Raw genomic sequence first — 24768 nt, 5'->3', positions numbered from 1 at the left:
TCCAAGTGAAAACTGATGGAGGGACAGTGAGAAGGGATAGGTAGTCTGGTCTAGCATCTCTTGACTTTAGACAATAGATGAGGATTGATTTTTAATTTTTTGTTCAAAATTAATTGTACAAGGAGCGAATTGTTCTTCACTTTAAACTATACTAGATGATGCAAATGCATTTAATTACATTTTTATTTAAATATTTTTTTGGTGAGAGAAACATGATTGGTTTACAAAATACGCGAATCCTTTAATTTTCACCTCGTTTTTTATAATGAAAGGTCAAGAATTAACACGCCTCCTTTTAAGAGTTGCATTATTGATGTGTGATTCTTAACAGCACATTATTTTGGAGTGAAAGATACAGTCATTTAGCTTTTGCTATATCATGGAGCTTGCGCTTTGGTTTTGTGGTAGATTTTAATTGAATGAAAAGTTATTTATTAACTTATATCAAAAGCAGGCCTCTCACCTCATTTCAGAGCAGCTTATAACCTGAAAACGTGCCCATGCCTGCTTATTTCATGCAACATATTCTATATTTTAATCTACACACTTACAGTTTCACTGTAGATGAAGAAAACGTTGGGCTCAGATGACAAAACCCCTGTTCTTTTTCACATTGGCAGCATGAATATTTTCAGACTACAGACTGCATAAATTGTGACGAGCATAAGATCATTTGATGTTTTTTAGATGTTTGCTAATGTCACCTACTAGTTCATTTAAAGGCATTTGAAACTTAGAAACCAAAGTTTATATATAATGAAATACTGAAAAGTAAGATAGTAAAGGTGCATAATACAGCAGCATGTTTCCAAACAAAACAAAAAAGCACCGTTACAAATTAAAACAGATGTACAAGCCTACTTTTGTGTATAATGACTGTATTATCAAGCTTGAATACTGCCAATAATCTACCAACAGTGGTTTAGCAAAAAAAGAAAGAGATATGCATGGCTTTTAGATGGGATGATTTTCCCTTATTTTGATTTCATAAAAGATTGTTCGTCTATATTTCAATCATCGGAATGCAGGACGTTAGTTACTTGACAAGGCACTATTTTTTTGCTATTGAATTGCTGTCAAAGGGGTGGGACAGCAGTCTGGGTATTTCACAGAGAGAAGCACATATGAATAATGGAAGTACACAGAATGGGTGAGATTTTATCTTGAGGAGGAACAGAAAGAGGGGGAGATAGAATTAAAGATGTAAGCAGTGGATTTAGGACTGCATCTCTGCACGGAGCATCCAGGGAAACCAGCAGCAGAACAGCAACCTGCTATAATAGAAACGAATCATGAAAGTCAAATGCTGTTTAATCTTGTAACACAGGATACATTATAGATTCACAGCTGCGGCCAAAACGGATATGTTACTTGTGGGACACAAGCATACCTGGATATGGAACTTTCAGATGTTATGTCTTTCGGAGATCGCACCGCATTAAAATTCCGCTTCGGCTGGGACACTGCAGAGAAGAGGAGGTGGTTGAAACATTACAAACATGTACCTGAGACTGCCATGTGGGACTGTTGTCCATTCATATAAATATTGTATGATGCATATTGCATAATAAGAATGATATATTTCTGCTCTTTAATGCATGCAATTAGGCAGCTGAACTAGAGGGGAAAACTTCTTATTGCTATTACACATTATGGACAGTAAGGGGCGCTGTATGCCAAATTGAGAAGATAAATGTGAGCTTGTTTTGTTTATTCATAAGAATATATACACTCTGATTGTGAAAACAGGGAAAAAAACATTCATAATGTTCCACAAAGGAAATATTTTCCAAATTGATAAACATGCTCCTTATTGCTGTACTTACTAGTCACCTGGTGGACTTTCTTCACTAGTGTCCCATCCGCCTGGGGATCTCTGGGCCCTGCAATTCTGCAAGATTTATAATAAGTAAAATAAAAATTAATAAAAAAATACTACTGATGATTTTTGGTGACTCAACATATGAATGTTTAAATTGACATTTTACTAAGGGCCCTTTCACACCTGAAAGTCCGCACCAAAGTTCATGTTTTGATACATTGTATACATTTGGTTAGTTTTGGTTTGGTTTCACATTGCAATTTTGCGAGCGCACTAAAGAACTTTACATAACGTACTTGCGCCCTGTCGTCATCATCTATGTGGGCTGCATTAACATTGATTGGTTTGTAAACGGACGTGCGTCTGACGTCAGCGTGTTGTCAAGTCGGCGGGTAACTTTGACAAGAATGAATGAACAGACGCATATCGTTGCCACTATAGCCTACTGTTATTATTACGGCATTACTCCCTGCAGCACCAACTATACTCGACGCTAGTTCAAATTCGCCAAATGAACGTCCTCGTTGTGCGAACATTTTATCATCGCCGGCAGGACGCAGGACAAATGTGTGTGTGTGTGTGTGTGTGTGTGCGCACGTGCGAGTCAGCTGGAAGAAACGCTGTGGGCAGGACTGCACATAAACATTCTTCTTCAGTTGTTTAGGCTACGCGGGAACCACCGGAACTTCCTGTAAATGGTCCGAAAGTCCGAACCATACAGAAAATGCTTTCACACTAGAAACAAACCAAACCTTTGTTCAGTTTGATCCGGACCGAAACTACCTCTTTTCGTCGGACCAAATTTCGTCTGTTTGGTCCGAACCGTGGTCCGGGGGAGGTTTCACACCTGTAATTTTGATTCGGACCAAACTGAAAAGTCTGAAAGTCCGGACCAAACAAGGTAGATGTGAAAGGGCCCTAAGTGTCCCTGTTTTTCACCGTTGGAATTTTCTTATCATTTTACACCAGATGGTTTCACAAAGACTTCATAGCATAGGTAGTATTTTAGCACATTTACTTAGGCCCCACCCCTAAAATTGTTCAGGTACTTTATTATTATCCTTTCATTAATAGTGAAACCTTCCTGCAAATGCTTTTGCTATCCAGGAATAAAAGCCAAGTGGAAGGCAATGGTCTGTTCATATTCTTTAACCAAAACAGCAGAACATGTAACTGTAACAGTAGTGTAACTGTAAATAAAGCCCAATTTGGACAGGAATAGTTTCTTAAACAACGTTTGAGTGACAATTCTTATCACTCGACGTCTTTGATTTCATTCACATTCAGATGGGATTAGATTTCTTAGAGAACCATTGAGTTTGCTGTAAAACAGTAGGTAATTTGCTCTGGAATATTTACTGAGGTTGTGTGAGAAAAACACTGACTTGGCTGATTCGGACGGGATTAAAATTGCAAAGCAAGTCTGTGAAACACGAATTTCTCTACCGACCCCCTGAAAAACTAGTCCTGTCCGAATAGGGCTTAAGTTGAAGATTTTACCTCTGAACACGGGAAGGTGGTGCAAAAACTCCATATTTGGGCAAACAGTGGAAGTAACGCACTCCAAATACACTGCCATCATGCTTTCCAGTGGGATGCTCCAACTCCACACCAAACCAATATCCTGATCACAAGAATGCACACACAAAATACTAAATACTCACGGCACAATATGGTAATTGTATGACTCATTTCATAGACATATTACTTACAAGAAGTCGGACAAATTGCGTCTGACTTCTCAAATCATTATATTATACCGTTATCTTAGACCATCACATAAACATACCAGGGGCAAAGTCTGTCTTTCCAAAAAAGCGGACAATCCCTTGTTTTTGGCCTGCCACCAGCACCTGATCCCCAACCTCAACCTTGACTCCATCAGGATCCAAACTGACCCCGGACAGAGACTTCTTTCTTGGAGCTGGTGGAGAAGCAAATCAAATGTGGAACTCAGATAACAAACTTCCGATAAAGAAGTTTTCTATTTTACTAAAAGAAGCTAACTGTTTGCTAACTGAAGCTAAAAATCTGAATATTAAAATGATTTCTAAAGGATCATGTGACACTGAAGACTGGAGTAATGAATGATGCTGAGAATTCAGCTCTATTTGAAAATTACATTACATACAAACAGAAAATAGTCATTTTAATTTGTAATAATATTTCACACAGTATTACTGAATTGACAGTTTTTTTGATCAGTTAAATGCAACCTTAAGAGACTTCTTTCAAAAACATCCACTTAAATGTTTTTCACACATTAACCGGGGTCTAAACAATGATTTGATATGTTTTAATTTGCTAGAAGATGAACAGTGTTAATTCAGATATACAATAGCCTACAGAATCATATCACACATTTCGATTAGATTCATTATTATTATTAGTATTATTATGATTGTATCAAATTGTCTTGATATCAATTTATCACTCAGTGAGTTTATATCTATATCTTTTTCTCTCTCCACATCACCAGAAACATTTTATTAATAATAATGATTACTATTAAATCACACTAAATTAATCTATTGCTTAAACTTATCACTGTATCTGTATACACTACTATATCTATACATCTATATATTTAGCTGTTTTTTTATGATGTTATTGTTGGTTTTTAGGGTTATTTTAGTATGTGTGTGTGTATATATGTGTGTCATTGGTCTCTTTGTATAAGCTGCTATGTCTTATTAATAAAAAATATAGAATTATCACTCACTCTTCATACGATCTTTCTCTTTTTTGTCTTTCTTGATTTTGCCAGTGACGCGAGACAAATCCATGCGAGGGGTTTTTGGGGTGGAGGTGACCGAAGAGGGGGTCTGCTCAAGAGCTTTGCTGATTTTTGACACAGGGGCAAAGATGCCTGAAAAATAGAAATCAGATTATTTCATCCGAGTCTGAATCAATTTAAGCCTGCTGTTGTCATTACAAATGCCTTTTATAATACAGAAATGAAGAGAACACACCTTGTTTTGGGGAGCAGATAAAATAGCGGATCCCACCCACACTCCCGTCATTCTTGCCCTCTGCATTGTCCAGCTCAATACCAACCCATTGCCCGCTAGCAAACTCAGTGGTGCCACAGAAACGGAGGGTGCCAGTCTGCAGGAGAGAGATATTATGTTTTATATAGCCTATGTTCTCTAAGGACCTTCAGATTTTAAACCAGATCCATTCTCCAAATCTTTAATACACCCACCTTTGTGTCGTCCAGCACCACACGGTCCCCTAGTTTGAGGCCCAGGGAGGAGAGCATGAGGTTGCCGGGGATGTTGTCATAGTTGGGCAGGGTGGCACGGGGTAGGTTACAGCTGAGCGGCACTGCGTCCAGCAGCAACTGTTTCAGCTCTTTAGCCACCATGGCGGCTTCAGCCTTATCCAGACTCATGTCCATGGGGTCAGGGACAACCTCAGCTGGCTCTTGACCCTTATCATTCTATAACATGCAGAGAGATTATATTTGTCAGTGATAGTCTAACCAGGCCAATATTTACCATTTTGAGATTACAGATATGGCCTGCTGAGGCAATGACTGAAGTCACATTTCAGTTTTTAATAATGTTTGTGTAAATATTGTATACACTACTGTTCAAAATTTTATGGTCAGTAAGATTAGCAGATTTTAAAGAAATGAACACTTGTATTCAGCAAGGATGGATTAGTTTGATCAAAAGTAACATTAAAAAATTTTCAAATGCTTTAGAAATTAGATTTTAATTTCAGATAAATGCTGTTCTTTACAACTTTCTATTCATCAAAGAATCCTAAAAAAATGCATCAAAGCAATTTGTTAAGGTGCCAATAATATTCATAATATTAAATGCCAGGTTTATTTGACAACTAGATTAGGAAGGATATGACACTGAAGACTGGAGTAATGATGTAGAAAATTCAGCTTTGCCATCACAGGAATAATTTATTTTTATTTTTATATATATATATATATATTCAAATAGAAAACAGTTATTTTAAATTGTAATAATATTTCACAATATTACTGGTTTTACTTTATTTTTATCAAATAAATGCAGCATTGGTGAGCATAAGATACTTCTTTCAAAAACGTACCCTAGAATTTTAACAGTAGGGTATATTTGTTAATATACATATATACATTGGGGTCCATACTAACATTATTTGGTGACTAATGTATTCTGAAATACAGACCAATGAAGATGTCTGGAACATTGATTCAAAATGAGCTAAGTGGATTATTAACAAAGCCAATTAGACTGATTAGCTCAAGCGAAGTTTAAATCATCATGCTCACTCTGACAGTAGGGTTGGCTCCGTGCTCGAGCAGACACTTCACAGCACCCAGGCAGAGGTTGGAGGCGGCGATGTGCAGGGCTGTGCCGTGATAAAAGTCACTGCAGGTGGAGTTGAGCACTGTGTAGAGAAACGGACACCCCGATTTTAGTGGAAAGTTTAGTGGAGTTGCCAAATGCTCATTAGCCACTTCATCATTTGCTAACAATTTAGCATTTTCTGCTTCAGCTTGTATGTGAGAATGTGGCTAGATTGTATCTAAAGCATCTGTCTACTTGAAAGTTTAGATGCCGTCATGAATAAAAAAACTCTTTATGCTTTTGGAAGTCACCTTTAGGCTTGCAGGATTTGAGCAAAACGCGAATCAGTTCTGGCACATCGAAATAAGCTGCATAATGGAGGGCGTTCATGTTGGTCCAGCGACTGCGCAGACTCACATCAGCTCCCAGAGCAATCAGCTGATTGGAGAGCCGCAACGCTGCTTCAGGATCACCTGAGAGGAAAACACTTTGTTACCCCTTAAGAAAAAGAAGTATACTTCAAGTTCATTTTATGAAGTATACTTAAGCAATGTTTAAGTATATTTTTAAGTATACATTATGCAGTAAGTATACTAATGTCAATGTGTACTTGTAGTAAACTTGTAAGTGTACTATTTTAATACCGCTTGGGACTAAATTGGCCCACTTTCAGTATATAAAAGAATATGTTTGAGTGTACTATAAGTGTAACAGTAGTAAACTTTAAGTGCACAACGAGTTCATAATTATGTTTCTCATTTGTACTGCAAGTGAACTTATGGGTATACTAGTAGTTTACTATTTTAATACTTGTAGCAAATTTTTAGTTTATGTAAGTACACTTTTAGTAGTTTTATACTACAAGTTTTCTTTAAGTGAACTTAACATTATACTTGTAGTTTACTAATTATATATTCTTTTTGCTCTTTTAGTGTACTCTCAGTAAACTACTAGTTTAGTAGTTTTATACTGCAAGTATAGTTGCAAATTTTCTTTTAGTGTACTCTCAGGAAACTACTAGTTTAGTAGTTTTATACTACAAGTTTTCTTTAAGTGAACTTAACATTATACTTATAGTTTACTATTTATATATTATTATTGCACTTGCAGTAGGCCTAGTCTGTACCACTATGTTCAAATTGTATTTTTTATACTTGAAAAATACCTTTAACTGTAGCCTACTTTAATTTTAAAAACATTTTATTAGCTTCATGCATCCGTTTTTATCAAAACTTGAATGTTGGTAAGTTTCATAAAGAAAGGCAACATTTTAAACAAAAAAGTTGAGAAAATCACATTTTTGTCAAAGACTACGCCTTGATCAGATTCAGAACGATGATCAAAACACAGATGGAGTAGATCGAGTCCAACACCCCTAAAGCTTCACAGTCGTTTTCTCTTCATGGGTTACGCTTCATTTCATTTGGTAATATTAAGCAGTTTTGATTTACACGCTGTTTAACGTTTGATGATCACGTTATTTTACATTTGAGTGAGCAATCTTCTATCACTTGTTTCAGCTTCTTCTCCTGTGTTTTGATCCGGAGATTCTGTACTAGAAGTTGTCATATAGCCGTATAACAGTGAAAACATGGATAGCTGGAAAATTCAGTCAATGGCGGGGAAAGAGTAAAGTAGAATTAAAGTAAATTTCTATACACAGAATTACAAACATATCTGTTTTATATCAATATTTTAATCAATATTTTCAAACAATGTAAGTTTCATAAGACTGTATATGAAAAACTATGTAAAAAAAAGTATATTTAATAAGCTACTCAAAAGAGTTAACACAACTACAAGCCAAGTATACTTTGAATACTTAATTATACTTTTAAGTATATCTCGATCAAAAGATTGAGTACAAGTACAGGCCAAATATACTTGGACTTTTCTCTCAGTATAAGTCAAGTACACTTAAGTGTAATTTAAGTATATTTCTGATAAGTACATAAAGTATATTTTTGTTCAGTTCCATGCTCATTTTATTTAGTCTATAAGCTATTCCACCCGAAATCTTGTTACTATATAAACATGAACATGTTAGTTTATAAGACAGTGTGTAATTTTTTTTAAATATTTTTTAAATATACTTAGACTTTTCTGTCAGTGTAAGTCAAGTATACTTAAGTGCAATTTAAAGTATATTTCTGATAAGTACATGAAGTATATTTCTGAGAAGTACATAAAAAGTAGACTGAAAGTCAACTTTCTTATTTTAGTTTAAAAGAAGTATACTAACAGCACACTTGAATAAACTTCTTTTTCGTAAGGGACTATAGGAGGAATGGTACATGCTGCAGGCTAGATGCTTTTATAATGTTGGCAAGTGTGAAATGCACTGCAAGGTTTGAGCTTTTAAAGGATTAAGAACTAGAAGTACTCAAACTTTAATTATCTCAATAGATTTGGATTGTGGAATGTAAGGCAAGTCAGGGCAAATGCCTCCAACCGTCAACTCCGATGTCACTTACCTACTCCGTGAGCCCCTGCTTTGCAGCAGTAGTGGAGAAGAGTCATATCCGTCAGGCCGTCACGGTCATTGACATGGCAACCTCGCTTTAAAATCTGAAAGTGATAGTGACAATGTGAAATAACATCAAGTGATGATCAACACATGTTGGACTTCCATGCATCTGGAATCCAATTAATAACTAACGCAGCAGACTCGCACAGAAATTCTGGTCCTGAGTAGATGACTTATTTCAAAAGCAACTGGGCACTTTCAAAGCTGGACAAGAGCCATATTAGTGAGATGCACTCTAATGATGAAAAATTATACCAATAAATATTGATTACAAGTGATAGAAGGAAGCCTTTTTTGCTGAGTCATCCTCAACATCACATTTTCTTAACTCTTTCCCCACAATTGACGGAAATTTCCGTCATTTGTGAAAAAAGGCTTCCTCGTCATTGATGGAATTTTCCGGCTTTCAGTGTTTTCACTGTTATATGGTAGGGGGCGCTATGACACATCTGAAAGAGTACTGAATCTCCTGATCAAAACACATGCGAAGATGCAGAAACCAGCGATATCATATGTAATCATATGCATATGTAAAATAACGCTATCATCAACATTACACAGCATATATATAAAAACTGCCAAATGTTACTGAATGAAATGTCGACCCAGGATGAGCTATAGGACTGTGCAAGCATTAGGGGTGTTGATGGACTCGATCTACTCCATCTATGTTTTGATCATCTTTCTAAATCCAATCTGGAAGTAAACTTTGACAAAAACGTGATTTTCTCAGCTTTCTGCTTACCCTACATTCAAGTGTTGATAAAAAAAAGAATGCATAAAGCTAAAATTGTTTAAAAGCAGAGGGTCTGTTCTTTCTTTCGATATATTGCATGTTCAGATATTCATACAACATATATTCTGGGGGCCATGAAAATGTTGTGAAAATGGTCAAAAATGCTATCAGTGGCTTTAAAAAAAAAAAAGCTGGTAGGGAAAGAGTTAATGATTTAGATTTCCCTGCTGAAAAATAGCAGGGATACAACTTATAACCAGCCTATGTTGTTTTTTGCTGGTCTTTTCTATCCCCCAGACTAGTCAGGTTGGTCTGGTTTAAGCTAGTCTTGTCACAAGGGTTGTAAAACCTTATAACCTTATGAAACTTCTTACATTGATTACTTATCATCACAAGTCAGACTCACAAGGCCAGATACTGGTGGGCACTGGGCAGTGAGAGTTCTTCTTCAGCTAGATCTGACAGGTGGAGCTTATTTAGGGCAGAACTCAATGGAGAGATCAATCAAATGTAGGAAGCTTATTACCACTGCCATCAATCCCTGCAGCTCTACCACCTCTAGGGACACCATTATACAGCAAGGTACCTCCTTCTTAGCCTGCATATTTCCTAGCCTGATTTTAGCCTCTGATTTGAACGGGCGTGTCTGCTGTGAGACTTCAGTGTAAACGCCCACTGCTGTGATTGGCTGACATGCTTGCATATGAAATCTAGCATTACATGTGGAACTCTCTCGAATACTTTTACTATTACAGCTATTATACGTTTTTACTATTACAGCTGTCGAGATTAACGAATCGTGAGAAGTTTTTTAAGTATTTAGATCTATTCCCATCACATAAAAGGTTGCAGTGATAAGCATTGAGCAGATGACAGCCTGTTGATCGCGTGAATGAAGCAGTTTCTGCACTCACACTAATGCTTTCACCAATGCAAACATGAGGTAAGTACAGTAAGAGCTTCATTGTGCAGTGTAACAGCGTCATTGATTTCATAACGAGTTTTGGCAAATGTCCAGATAAACTTGCGTTGTGTGATTGACAGCTTGGGCGATTGGAAAGGGATTGTTCTTTGATCGCTTTCTGTATATATATTAATCACAGTTTAAGTAAGATTATTTTCATCCTACTAAGAGAAATGATGTGAAGTTGATCGTTTAGTCACTGGCTTGATTTACTGATGCATAAACAGTATTGAACAACTTTGAGAGAAAGATTATCTGTCTGAACTTGAACAATTACACATCAGAAATTCACATAAACCACTGGTTCTTCAGAGGCTCGGATGAAGGAACTAAAAAAATACTTTGGTGTTAATTTGTACATCCAAACACTGAGCAACTGCCATGCTTCGCTCGTTTGCAAGCCATGATGTCTCTCGAGGAAAAACCAATATCGCGCTCGCGCAGCTCATTTTCTCATGGGCGGGCCAAATTCTTTTTGCGGGCAAAGAAGAGAAAGGGGAGGTAACCTTTCCCCTTATGACGACATAAGGGGAAGATTTCTAGATTCGCCCGTCTGAGCTTTCATTTTCTCAAAAATACCCAGGGCTTGGTTTACACCCATCAAAACGTCTAGCCACTGGGGGACCATAGGCAGGCTAGGGAAACTCATATTAAAAAACCTCATAAAGTGAAATTTTCAAGCAATGGGACCTTTAAGACATGGCAAAATACTTAAGACACTATAAAAGTGCACATTCCTGTCTGTACACTCTGTACTCAAGCATGCCTATTATTAAAGAACGATTAAAAAGAAAGCTGAGAAACTCTCAAAAAAGGTAAAGAGGACAAAAGCTTTCAACAAGTTTGAACACAACCCATGGATTATAAACCAGACTTTATCCTCAAAATCAGAAAGACTGAAAAGCTGAATAGAAACTCAATACACCTCTCTATACCTGTAGACATGGCGTTTATTTATGGTTCACTGTCTTCATTCATTCCATATAAAACAAATGCTATGTTTCAGCAAGATTGCATGAGTAGATTTTGTTAGTTGCCCATATTTTTTAGCAGGTTTCTTGTCTAGCCTGCTGGCAATTCCAGAGAAATACTTGAAGCTTTTTTAGACTGTCACTCACCTCGTTGCCAATAATGTCAATCTTGTGTTGAACTTGTGGAACCCATTGGCGGATAATGGCAAACAGTTCTGGGATTGTGGTCCGAGAGTCTGTCAGAATCTCCATGCAGGCTGGATCATTCGGATCAAAGAAGGTAAACGCTGGAATAGAGGCAAGCAAATTGCAGGATATAAATACAGGGTTAGTTAAAACAGCCAAAAAATGGTTACCACTACATTGTGCTGTGAAATTTGTAAAAATGTATCTTCAGGATTACATTTCTTCTTGTTCTCTCTGTAATATTTTTGGGTAGAACTGACTTAGTTGTGAAACCCACCATAGTCTTTGGGCAGTGGAGCCTGTGCAGATGGATGCACTATGGGTTTCTTGCGGGGTTCATGAACAGGGCTGATGAACTCGGAGCCAGGCTGGGCCTCTTCCACATCAGAAGTTTCCTCTTTAGTCATTCTGCTTATGTGATTGGGCCTGCACATATATTCATACAGACATCTTTCACACTCTCAGTATTCTTTTTGTTTGATCCCTGCTCAATAACAAGAGAATAAGTGATATTAGATGTATAATCATAATCCTCTAGTCTACTCCACAGATATTCCTCTCTGCAAGGCTCTAAGTTTAGTATGGAGTCTGGTGGAGAGGACGAGTGACTCACTGCTTCCAGCACTGTCTGCTGGAACAGAGGAGAGTTCGGGCCTCACAAGACACTGCGCCATCTTACTGGAGATCCATGCTGAATATAACTCACTGCAATTTACTTTGATGTCTCAGATGCCCGTAACTGTATTCTGCTCAGTCAGCCATCAAAATAACATTCAGGAAATTATTCGGACAATTCGAGCCAATGCTACATTATGTGCACTTAAGAATCACCACTGTGAACCTGCATTTAGATGTTGAGAAGCTATCAACATGATAAACAGTTTGTCATATGCAACTAACATATTTGATCATTTTTACCATCTAAATTTGATATACCTGTAATTTACATGACCAAGGGGTATATTAAAACTACACTGAATCTCATGTACATGTACATGTCATTTAGAGTAAAACACTGAACATTCATTGTCATAGTAATCAAAATACTTATTCATATGGTCTCTTCAAAAGCCTTTGATTTTACATTGAGTTCTGTAAAGGATGTATGTTCGATGATTAATTTATCAGAGTTTTTTTTTTTACTTTTCACCTTTTAATGTGAGCTCCCTTAAAGGAGAACTCCGGTCAATTTTAACATTGAGCTCATTTTTTTGTACATTTGGAGTGCTGTCAGTACAGAGAACAACGACAAAAATCGGTGTTGCCTACACCGTGTTATCCTCGTTTTAAAATGTGCACCCTGTTGACTTCAATGGGGCAAGTTTTAAACCTGCTTTTAGCCTCTTAGCATCCTTGATGTGTCATTACAAGTGCACAGGTCATGTGATTGATTCCTTCGGAGTGAACGCGGGTGAATCTGACTGCAGTAGATGTGAAAGATATGAATAAAAATGATGTTTATTCAGCCAGCGCACATACCTGTATTTACATCCTGTTTTCGGTCGAAGTCCACAGTAATCGATTGTCGAGTTCACGCGCATAGGTTGAGTACCTATGATCACGCGCGTGAACTCGACAATCGACTACTGTGGACTTCGACCGAAAACAGGATGTAAATACAGGTATGTGCGCTGGCTGAATAAACATCATTTTTATTAATATCTTTCACATCTACTGCAGTCAGATTCACCCGCGTTCACTCCGAAGGAATCACTCACATGGCTGGTGCACTTGTAATGACACATCAAGGATGTTAAGAGGCTAAAAGCAGGTTTAAAACTTGCCCCATTTAAGTCAACAGGGTGCACATTTTAAAACGAGGATAACACGGTGTAGGCAACACCGATTTTTGTTGTTGTTCTCTGTACTGACAGCACTCCAAATGTACAAAAAAATGAGCTCAATGTTAAAATTGACCGGAGTTCTCCTTTAATGCCTATTTCACAAAATGTCTGGATACTCAGTATCTGATCTACTCTGAACACTATTTTATCAGGGCAATGATCAAAGTGAATATGAGCTTTAGCATCTCTTGCTCTATTTAATAATACATTATGTATTCCTACAAAGGTTTTTAATTGCAGCTGGAATACAGGCATTACATACATTAGCTGTTTGTTGTATTGCTTTCAATGTCCTTCTATTGCATCAGACTGTGGGAGACATTGATGGTGTTAATGCACAACAAAGATGTCAATTAAACAAATAGACCTCAAGTGATGTTGTATTGTAATGATAATTGGCACTTCAAAAAGGATTCAAATATTTGTGAAAATTATATCCAAAATAACACCAGAATTTCCTGTTGTATATGACTGCTTGGTTAAGCTTTGTCATCTTAATAATGGAAAACAGACTATAAAGGCGATAAAATGCAATCTCATAATAATGTTTCATGACATATCAACTGTAAATGATGATAATATATCTGTATACAGTTGAGTTGTTCATTAAAAAAAAGGAATAAATAGCATATATGACTCTTTTAATTTACTGACATAAGAATAATAAATATTATTTAAACGATATCTGAGCTACCAAACTGCTGAATATTTAATTTCACGAAAAAAGGGGCGTATTCAGAAATGGATCGTGCACAAATGGAATTGACACTGTCTTTAATCTCTCAATATTATTGATTTAATCGTCGATAAATAAATTACAATGATCTATAAACTGTATTTAGCGACTAAATGTATACAAGCAGGTGTATTGTGTCCTTATATGCTGGTATAAAGCATGTCAGTCTTGCTCTGTGTCAACAAGAAAACATGGACGCTCCATCACGCAGCACATGAAAAACAAGCAGGTTTTTCTCAGGCGGAAAACCATGGCTATTTATATTTTGCGAAAATTCGAAGTTGATACAACGAAATAATATCCGTCTTACCTGATAACAAGCCTCAAAACCGGGATTTCTTTCCCCCTCTTTTGTCAGTCGTTGTTGTGCTATGGAGGATGGAGATGATGCTGCGCCTTGTCCTTCTCTCTGCCTGCGTCACGGATGTGACTCACGACTGGACCACTCTCCTCTCTGCAGCTCCTCAACCAAACTTGATGATGCTCGTTGTAGAACTTGCTAGTTGTGACTCCAGCTTTTTCCGTTACAGATACCTGCCATTTTAAATACGAACGAGTCGACAACATCTGGATATAGTAAGTTACACAATAACTTTCATGGCTGTGTCCACATTTAAATGGGATTTCTGCCAGTCTTAAACCCGGGCGCAATACATTGATTGTCTTTGGCGCCTCCAAGCACATGCAGAAAACTGTCAGCTATCTTGAAAATATTTGAAATAACACGTTGATCACAGCTAAAGGAACGTTCTCGTAACTTTGGCTTTCGTTCTGACAACCCAGCAAACATTGGTCCGACGGCAACGTCGTGTCCCTGGCCAAAAATAGTCGCGGTAGGACGGCAAAAATCGGAAATAATATGTAACACAGAACTTTGCAAAAAAAAAAAAAAAAAAAAGCATCCAGAAACGTTTGTACATGTCTACATTTCTATGGGGTTGCATGTACAATTGTTGCTTTGACTTTTAGCTAGGCTTTTTTTTTTTTTTTTTTTTTTATGAAAAATTATTGTACATATAATATGAATACATCAGTAAACATGTCACAGGAACTTACGAGGGAAGGGGAGGGAGGAGGTATCAATAAGTCAGTTCATATCAAGCTTGTGTAGTAAAGAGTTCATCATAGAAAGAAAGAAGCATCATGTTTTTCTTGTTGTTAATTCTTCGAAGCGTGGATAAGAGGTACTGGAATTCAATGAGAAACATTTTAAATATAGGTTTTTCTTTTTTAAATTTCTGTTTGTGAATGTAGTGTTTGGATATAAGTATTAAAAAATTGGTAACAAATTCAATACATTTCTATTTGTGTGTAAAATAAACAATATCTCTTTTTGTAAAAGTGTAAGAATTATCAAGAAAACCAAGGTGATTAGATAACATCAACCAGAAATTATACGTACAACATCACATTCATAGAAAACATGCAAAATGGATTCATCATCTTTGTCACACAATGAGCATTTTTGGCCAATGTCCATGTATTTGGAGAGCAATAGATTACAGGGGTATATTTTGTGAAGTATTTTAAACTGAGTCTCTATTATCCTGTTGGAAATGCGAAACTTGTATGGTAACAACCACGTCTTTTTCCAATCAACATCTGGAATCTGGTTGTCCCAAAAAAAATTCCCTCGGGGAGAGCTCTTATTCTTACTATGTATCACATTTCTAATAAATTTGTTGTTACATTTTCTATCAGTGAGCAAATAGCCATTAATGGTGAGTGTAGGATTATAACAACTCTTTTGTAAATATGAGGAGCGACATTTCATAAGTTGTAGAATACCAGAGGGGATGGCTTTACAAACAGTGATAAATTCATGAGCACGTATGGGAAAATTAAAACAAGACATGAAGTTTTCATAAGTCAAAATGTTATCAAAAAGGTCAATGATAAAAGAAACACCATGTGCATGCCAAGTAGGGAAGAAGATGGACTTTTAGCTAGGCTTACGTGAAAGGACGTCCAGTAGGTGACGTCCTTTACACGTGCATTTACAGTCCATCATGACCCTCGATGGAATCCTTATGAAATATGAAAAAGCAATTGTGCTTATGCCTTGGTTAATACAACTGCAATAATTAATTGAAGTTATTTTTATCATTTGAGTTTTTTTTTTTTTGCAATAGGTAGGCTACGTCTTGCTTTAGACGTATAAAGGACGTCAGTGGACGTCAATACACAATGTGATGAATTGACGTCTTCTGACGTCCTTTATACTTCTCAAGCAAGACCCCCCTATTGCAAAAAATACATAGGCTACTATAGTAATTTATAGTAAATACTTTAGTGCTTTTAACCCGTAGTAAAGTACTTGAATTAATGTTTTGTGGTATTTATATAGTTGGTGTGGTAACATAACAACTACAGTAGCCTAATATAAAATTACTTTACCCAATGAATTACAAAGTTTTCTTATAATACAATACACTACAGTTTACTTTAGTAAAAACTAAAGTAGGCCTATAGTATAGTTTTTTTTTATATAGTTTATCAGTTCACTATAGTTAACACTGGCCTACAGTATGCTGTAGCATTCATTTACAACGTGTTATAAGTAGCCTACTATAAACTATAGTAGCTATTTTTTTACTATAGTTTACTAAATATAGTATTTTTCATGTTGTTAAAAGCAGGACATTTTATACACAATTATATTTACATCTTTATTTAAATTATATTCACAAAGTGGTGTTGTTATTTGATTGTGAAGGCACTGCATTTTAGTCATTCAACCTGTTTTCTGTACATTATCATTCGATTATATTATTTGTATGACATTTATGCATATGTAAAACAGATAGGCGTCGATTGCCAAAACTATGCCACATTAGGCTTGTTCGACTTGAACCGGCGCTGCACAGACCGATCGGTTTATGACATCAAAGTACCGCGAGAGCAATTCAAAAGCATAAGGAGCCGTCTACTTTCTATTCGCTCTCGCGGTACTTTGATTATGGCGAGTGGATAATGCCACGGATAACTTACCGAAGTCTACAGTCGTGTACTTTTACGTGACAGAAGAGGTACGCCGCACCACAGACGGGTGAAACCAACGCGTGACTCCAACGTCGCATCACAGCACGTGACGCGTGACTCCAACGTCTCACCACAGCACGTCGCATCACAGACGCGTGACACCAACGTCTCACCACAGCATGACTCCAACGTCGCATCACAATAAAATAATATCTATTTTCCCCCCTAGCTTTTCTTATCTTTCCTTTGTTATCTTTCTAATCAATCATTCTTTTATTGTATTCTGATGACATTGAAAATATCATTGATACAAATTTTGTATTGTATACAAAGTTGTGTATGTCATTAATGTCATCTCTGAATGGTTTACGAACATAGTTTTTTTTTTTTTTTACTGGATATGGGGGCTATGCAAATTATACACCATCAGTCTGAGTTTTTACTTTTGAAGGTGGTAATAATTTTAATTTACACAGTTGACCATAATGGCGAATACACAAAATGAAACTATTCACGATATTGTTTACAGGAGAAGGTGACAAGAAAGTATTTTAATAGCCTATTATTTTCAAGAAATCAACAATGAAAAAATAAGACAGGGAAATAGTCGTTTAGTCACAAAATGCTAAACAATGTAGGTTCATGGTCAAATGTTCAAGACTAGGGCTGTCAGTGTCGACTATTTATTTAGGCTATATATTTTTTGGTCATAAAGATAGATCTGAAGTGAACAATAGCCTTTAGTATGACTTAAATACATAATTACAAATGAGGCAATATAATTGGTTCAAATAAAGTAGGGTATTAAAAGTAATTAATTATTTTATTTTATTTAACAACACTATTAAAATACATGAAGAAATATATAAACAATGAACATATGTATATTATGTACAAATGCCAACAGAGGGCGCAAGAGGATAATTGACGATAATTGTTACACTTTACATCAAGAGCAGTACTACGGTGACGCATAGCTGCTGCCACATACATATTATTGTTTCCCCTCAATTATGTTGTAATAACGAGATCTTATGTCGTTTTAACGTCATCTTTTCTCGTAATAACGTGATCTTATGTCGTTAAAACTACATATTTTTCTCGTAATAACGAGATGTCACGACATCTTTTTTTTTTTGCCTTTATAATCCACATAAAATTGACAGCCTATCCTTTTTCACACTTCTACGTTCAAAAAGCTTATGAAAATAGTAACAGCCCCCAATCAGGCAAAATGAATCAATGAGGCCCTTTTTAAAAATATATTTTATATAGGCCTATAATTTTTTTTTTGTATATAATATATTAATTATATATAGCCTATATTTATTTTTGTTAATAGGCTATATCTTCATTACCTATAGATAATTAAACAAAAAGTAGTCAAAACACATCTAACAGAACATAACCTAAGTTGTTTATTTTTAACAACATTGTGTTCTTATTTTGTTTAATTAACGAAATGTCGATCTTCATCTTTATAACAGAAGTTACAATACAAAAATCTTCAAGATACAGCCATATACAATCTTCACATGTATAACGTATTGTCACCTTATAAACAGTCCTTTGTGTGGTGGAATAAGCAATGCTATATAGAAATGTTACCGGTATAATTTAAACTTTATTTTATTATTTTATTTGTTCATGAACTAATTATGCTAACTCAACTAATTTAATGTAAAGAGCTTGATAAAATTACTAATTAAATAATGTCAAATATGTAGGCTATTGATTAGAGTTGCCATAGACTAAAGGATTTTTCTAGACTAGTAATTTATTTAAGCAATTAGGACTAATCACACGTTTATATTCAATCCTGGGTGTATATATGGCTATTCCGCGCTCAAGCGCATAAAACTTGCTGCAAAGCACCGGCAAAAGTAGGCTAATAAATGCGCCTTTCATACGGACAGGATCACATAATCAGATGGTAGCCTACCGTATTTGCTTTCGATTGGATTTTTTTTCGTTGGTGGACATTTTTATTTTATTTATAAACTTTATATAGATAGTTATATTTCTCATGTCTGTGAGGCTAACTGTTCCCTTTCGAAAGGGAACTCTACACTACGTCAGAATGACGCTATGGGGAACGCCTCAGGCGTGACAGGTGTCTGAAATAAATATCAACTCACGTCAATCATGTTGACCGGCGACAGCCTGTGCATCATCAGCTTGAATGATGAGCGCGCGACCTGGATGTATAAAGGGGAGCCTTGCACACATGACACCATCTTTTCGTCTTCAGGGACTGTTTGTCTGTTTTGAGAATATCGCTGAAGCGCGCGGGAGGCTCTCGAGAGAGCCTCTTGTGCAAACTGTGAGCGTTTTTCATTTAAAGATGCTCCGCTCTCGTCGGACCCTTTTCTCGAGGGAGGAGGGTTCAGCATCTGAGCCCCGTGGTGCACGCGATTTGTGAAACAATACTGTTTGGGTACGAGCCGTTCACAGCAGTTCCTGAGGGTGCTGACAGTGTTCATTAAGAAATATCTCGGCGCGCGTGAGAAAGAAAAAGTCTGTGCGCTGTCGGATGTTTCAACCTCGCGCCTGTTGACTTTCTTCTCGAGGGATGAAAGCCAAATATATTTTAACGACTCGTTCTCGCGCTTGCCGAGGCAGTGTGTAGATTACGAGAACGTATATTAAATATTAAAACAGTATTGTCTGGTGATTATGGCTGCATTTAATTCTATGAATTAAAATGATGGAATATTATCTGACTTTTAAGAAGTTAGATATTTAGTAATTCAGCCTATCATCCAGATCGCGTTATCCAGTGTTTTTGGCTGCATTTTAATTGAGGAATTAAAATGATGAGCAGCGAACAAAAAGAGCAGGTGTAATTCTGGTCTTTTTTGAAATTAACATATTTCCGTTTCTTTTCAGACCACGTCTCCTGTTTTAGAGTCTGGGGCAAAATGTTTTGGGTAAGAAAATCTTGATTTACTTTTTCGATGGTCAGGTAGTAGGTCTTAACAGGCCTCCTTGACCATACAGTCCCCATTTTGCAACCGGACAGCGCTTGGGCCTCCCTGAGGTGAGCTCCCAGGATTTGACTGTCAAGGAGTAATGTGGTTATCAGGTCATAGGCCTCACTAGGCCTTCCTGAAAATGAGCTCCCACATACTGTGGTTGAATATGAGCTCCCACATTCTGTGGTTATCAAGTTATAAGCCTCACCAGGCCTTCTTGAATATGGGCTCCCACATACTGTGGTTATCAGGTCATAGGCCTCACGAGGCCTTCCTGAGTATGAGCTCCCACATACTGTGGTTGAATATGAGCTCCCACACACTGTAGTCGCCAGGTTATAGGCCTCACCAGGCCTTCCTGGTTATGAGCCTCCATATGTCAGGTTACAGGCCTCACCGGCCTTCCTGAATGTGAGCTCCCACATACTGTGGTCATCAGGTTACAGGCCTCATCTGGCCTTCCTGGTTATGAGCTCCCACATACTGTGGTTGGATGAGCTCCCACATACTGTGGTTAAGTTATAGGCCTCACCAGGCCTTCTTGAATATGAGCTCCCACATACTGTGGTTGAATATGAGCTCCCACATACTGTAGTCGCCAGGTTATAGGCTTCACCAGGCCTTCCTGGTTATGAGCTTCCACATGTCAGGTTACAGGCCTCACCGGCCTTCCTGAATGTGAGCTCCCACATACTGTGGTAATCAGGTTACAGGCCTCATCCGGCCTTCCTGGTTATGAGCTCCCACATACTGTGGTCACCAGGTTACAGGCCTCACCGGCCTTCCTGGTGATGGGCTTCTACATGTCAGGTTACAGGCCCATCCGGCCTTCCTGAATGTGAGCTCCCACATACTGTGGCCGCCAGGTTACAGGCCTCACCCGGCCTTCCTGAGTATGAGCTCCCACACACCGTGGTCGCAGGTCTTCCTAGTTATGAGCTTCCTCATGTCAGGTTATAGGCCTCATCCGGCTTTCCTGAATGTGAGTTCCCACATACTGTGGTCACCAGGTTTCAGGCCTCATAGGCCTTCCTGAGTATGAGCTCCCACATGCTGTGGTCGCCAGGTTTCAGGCCTCTCTGCCTTCCTGAGTGTTAAGCTCCCACATTCAGTGGTCACCAGGCTTCAGGCCTCCTAGGCCTTCCTGGTTATGAGTTTTCACATGTCAGGTTACAGGCCTCACCAGGCCTTCCTGGATGTGAACTCCCACGCACTGTGGTCGCTAGGGTATAGGCCTCACTGGTTGTGAGCGTCCACATGTCAGGATGCAGGCCTCATCAGGCCTTCCTGAATGTGAGCTCCCACGCATTGTGACTATCAGGTTACAGGCCTCGTCTGGCCTCCTGATCATTGATTCCCACATGCTGTGGTTCCCAGGTTACAGGCCTCACCGGCCTTCCTGGATACAAGCTCCCACACTCTGTGGTCGTCAGGTCACAGGCCTCAGCGGCCTTCCTGAGGATGAGCTCCCACTTACTGTGGTCGTCAGGTTATAGGCCTTACTAGGCCTTCCTGAGTATGAGCTCCCACATGCTGTGGTCGCCAGGTTAGAGGCCTCACCAGGCCTTCCTGGATTCAGAATGGATAAGTGCATGCACTTTCGTTTCATGCACTTTCTAAAAATCCATATTTATGGTAAGGGTTATGCGCTGTACGCTTCGTTCCCTTTTTTATGTGTGGTTCAGACTCCGGTTTTTCACCTTGGGCCCCACTCTAGATGCGTCTTCTGTCGCAATGTTTTACGACAGGCGCTTCCCTTTCAGGCTATCTCCCACATTCTGTGGTTACAGGCCTCATTAGGCCTTTCTGAAGGTAGCCCCACATTGTGTGGCTGTCAGGTTACAGGCCTCTCAGGCCTTCCTGAATACGAGCTCAGGCCTCACAGGCTTTCCTGAGTATGAGCTCCCACACGCTGAGGTCGCCAGGTTAGAGGCCTCACCAGGCCTTCCTGGATTCAGAACGGCTAAGTACACGCACTTTCGTTTCGTGTACTTTCTAAAATCCATATTTATGGTAAGGGTTATGCGCTGTCCGCTTCATTCCCTTTTTTACGTGGCTCAGACTCCGGTTCTTCACCTTGGGTCCCACTCTAGATGTGTCCTCTGTCGCAATGTTTTACGACAGGCGCTTTCCTTTCAGGCTATCTCCCACATTCTGTGGTTACAGGCCTCATTAGGCCTTTCTGAAGGTAGCCCCACATTGTGTGGCTGTCAGGTTACAGGCCTCTCCGGCCTTCCTGAATACGAGCTCCCACTTACTGTGGTCGCCAGGTCTCAGGCCTCACAGGCCTTCCTGAGTATGAGCTCCCACATACTGTGGTCGCCAGGTTAGAGGCCTTAACAGGCCTTCCTGGATTTGGACTGGCTAAGTACACGCACTTTTCGTTTTGTGTACCTTCTAAAATCCATATTTATGGTAAGGGTTATGCGCTGTATGCTTCATTCCCTTTTTTACGTGGCTCAGACTCCGGTTCTTCACCTTGGGTCCCACTCTAGATGCGTCTTCTGTCGCAATGTTTTACGACAGGCGCTTCCCTTTCAGGCTATCTCCCACATTCTGTGGTTACAGGCCTCATTAGGCCTTTCTGAAGGTAGCACCACACTCTGTGGTCGTCAGGTCACAGGCCTCAGCGGCCTTCCTGAGGATGAGCTCCCACTTACTGTGGTCGTCAGGTTATAGGCCTTACTAGGCCCTCCTGAGTATGAGCTCCCACATGCTGTGGTCGCCAGGTTAGAGGCCTCACCAGGCCTTCCTGGATTCAGAATGGCTAAGTACACGCACTTTCGTTTCGTGTACTTTCTAAAATCCATATTTATGGTAAGGGTTATGCGCTGTCCGCTTCATTCCCTTTTTTACGTGGCTCAGACTCCGGTTCTTCACCTTGGGTCCCACTCTAGATGCGTCCTCTGTCGCAATGTTTTACGACAGGCGCTTCCCTTTCAGGCTATCTCCCACATTCTGTGGTTACAGGCCTCATTAGGCCTTTCTGAAGGTAGCCCCACATTGTGTGGCTGTCAGGTTACAGGCCTCAGCGGCCTTCCTGATATGAGCCCTCATGTACTGGAGCTCCCCACATGAGGGGGTCATCAGGTCTTAGGTCTCAGTAGACCTTCCTGGGTTTGAACCCTCTCTTACTTCCCCAGTGTTCGGATCGAGCACTGGGTAGACCCGTGGATTGAGTGGACGACTTCCGTCGTTTCTTGAGGTTAAGTCACACTCTCTGGGAGATCCCGTCTCTGTGATCCGGAACTGAATGGTTTCTGCCAGCTTTACAGGCCTTCAGTTTCTGGATGCCTTATCCAAGGCAACTTCCAGAGGCTCTGTCTTGGACAGACAGGCAATGGCCAGACTGTGAGTCTTAGTATAGATCACCAGGCCAGCCTGGTGGCATTTCAGGAGGCATGCTCCCCTGAATAGTGACTGGCTGGGAGTCCCTTGGGTCCCCTAGCCACACTCCCTAGAAGGGACCCCTTCTATTGGAAGTTGTGGTCCTAAGCCTTTGAGCTGGCCCAGATATACCCCCCATTAACTATGTTCTGGCGGTTTCTTGGTTCATTAGCTTGGGCTATGACCGGTAGGGAGTGCTGTCACTGACAGCCCGATGTGACCTAAGGGTGAGTGGTTCCAGTGTTTCTGATTTACTGGTTCGGACAGTTCCCCTCAGCATGGTGGCGTTGGTATATCGTTCCCCATAGCGTCATTCTGACGTAGTGTAGAGTTCCCTTTCGAAAGGGAACGTCTCAGGTTACGACTAACCTATGTTCCCTGAGAACAGGGAACGAGACACTACGTCTTCCTGCCATGCCTCGGGGCCTGCCTGCAACAGTCCCTTCAGACGATAGGATGGTGTCATGTGTGCAAGGCTCCCCTTTATACATCCAGGTCGCGCGCTCATCATTCAAGCTGATGATGCACAGGCTGTCGCCGGTCAACATGATTGACGTGAGTTGATATTTATTTCAGACACCTGTCACGCCTGAGGCGTTCCCCATAGCGTCATTCTGACGTAGTGTCTCGTTCCCTGTTCTCAGGGAACATAGGTTACAGTCGTAACCTGAGACGTTTTCGGTTCATTTTTTAGATGCGCTCCAATTCACAGAGATCAAGAAAGCGCGTTCGTTTTCTTTTATTTTACAAAAGCACAACGTTTTCTTGTTGTTGAGAGTTTACACAAATAAAGTCGCGACTGATGTATTATTCTTTTCTGTATGACCAGAAATGGAGTATTTAAGTTGTTTCCACTGTTGATAGGAAAATGCGAGTGATGGCACCGGCGCGTCCATGTGTGCCATGCAGTGCGCGCTCCACACTCCGCACAAACACTCGGATATGCGCTTAATAATAGCGAACATTTATCTAGGTTAACGTTAGAGCGAGCGGCCATGCCAGACTGATAAGTCCTTCATGTTTAACAAATCAAATTCTGTTGCATTTTATTGCGCCAGTTTGAAAAGGGCGGCTGAAACACTCTACAGATAAACGCCCAATGCTGTTTTTTTTCTTTAAACAAATTCGTTTAGTCTTTAAAATAAATATTGTTTGTGGGCTAATTAATGCCACAATAATTTGTTTATTTTATTGGCTACTTTTATTTTTCATTTTTGTTTTGCATTGAATACCATTTAAAGGATTTGCTGTGCACCGCAATGCCATCCTCCCATAGAAAGCCACGTTAAGAGCCACCTTTATTTTCTTTATAATAAAGGGTTTCTATCGGAAAACGCTTAACG

General features: G+C 39.1%; 1 protein-coding gene across 1 annotated transcript; it reads right to left on the bottom strand.

The window, feature by feature from the left end:
• Positions 1 to 552: 552 nt before the first annotated feature.
• clip3 (CAP-GLY domain containing linker protein 3) lies at positions 553 to 14897 on the bottom strand. Its single transcript, XM_084419517.1, has 14 exons — positions 14392 to 14897; positions 11779 to 11927; positions 11463 to 11602; positions 8592 to 8685; positions 6429 to 6590; positions 6099 to 6217; positions 5028 to 5264; positions 4795 to 4930; positions 4545 to 4691; positions 3612 to 3746; positions 3323 to 3446; positions 1827 to 1891; positions 1391 to 1463; positions 553 to 1274 (listed from the first exon to the last, which is right to left on the bottom strand). The coding sequence occupies exons 2-14, from the start codon at positions 11906 to 11908 to the stop codon at positions 1217 to 1219; spliced, it is 1620 nt and encodes a 539-aa protein (XP_084275643.1). The 5' UTR covers positions 11909 to 11927; positions 14392 to 14897; the 3' UTR covers positions 553 to 1216.
• Positions 14898 to 24768: the final 9871 nt, after the last annotated feature.

The sequence above is a fragment of the Rutilus rutilus genome (genome assembly GCF_951802725.1).
Source record: "Rutilus rutilus genome assembly, chromosome: 9".
Taxonomy (NCBI): Eukaryota; Metazoa; Chordata; class Actinopteri; order Cypriniformes; family Leuciscidae; genus Rutilus; species Rutilus rutilus.
Note: the sequence above shows the minus strand (reverse complement) of the source record. Positions and strands in the feature narration are given on the sequence as shown.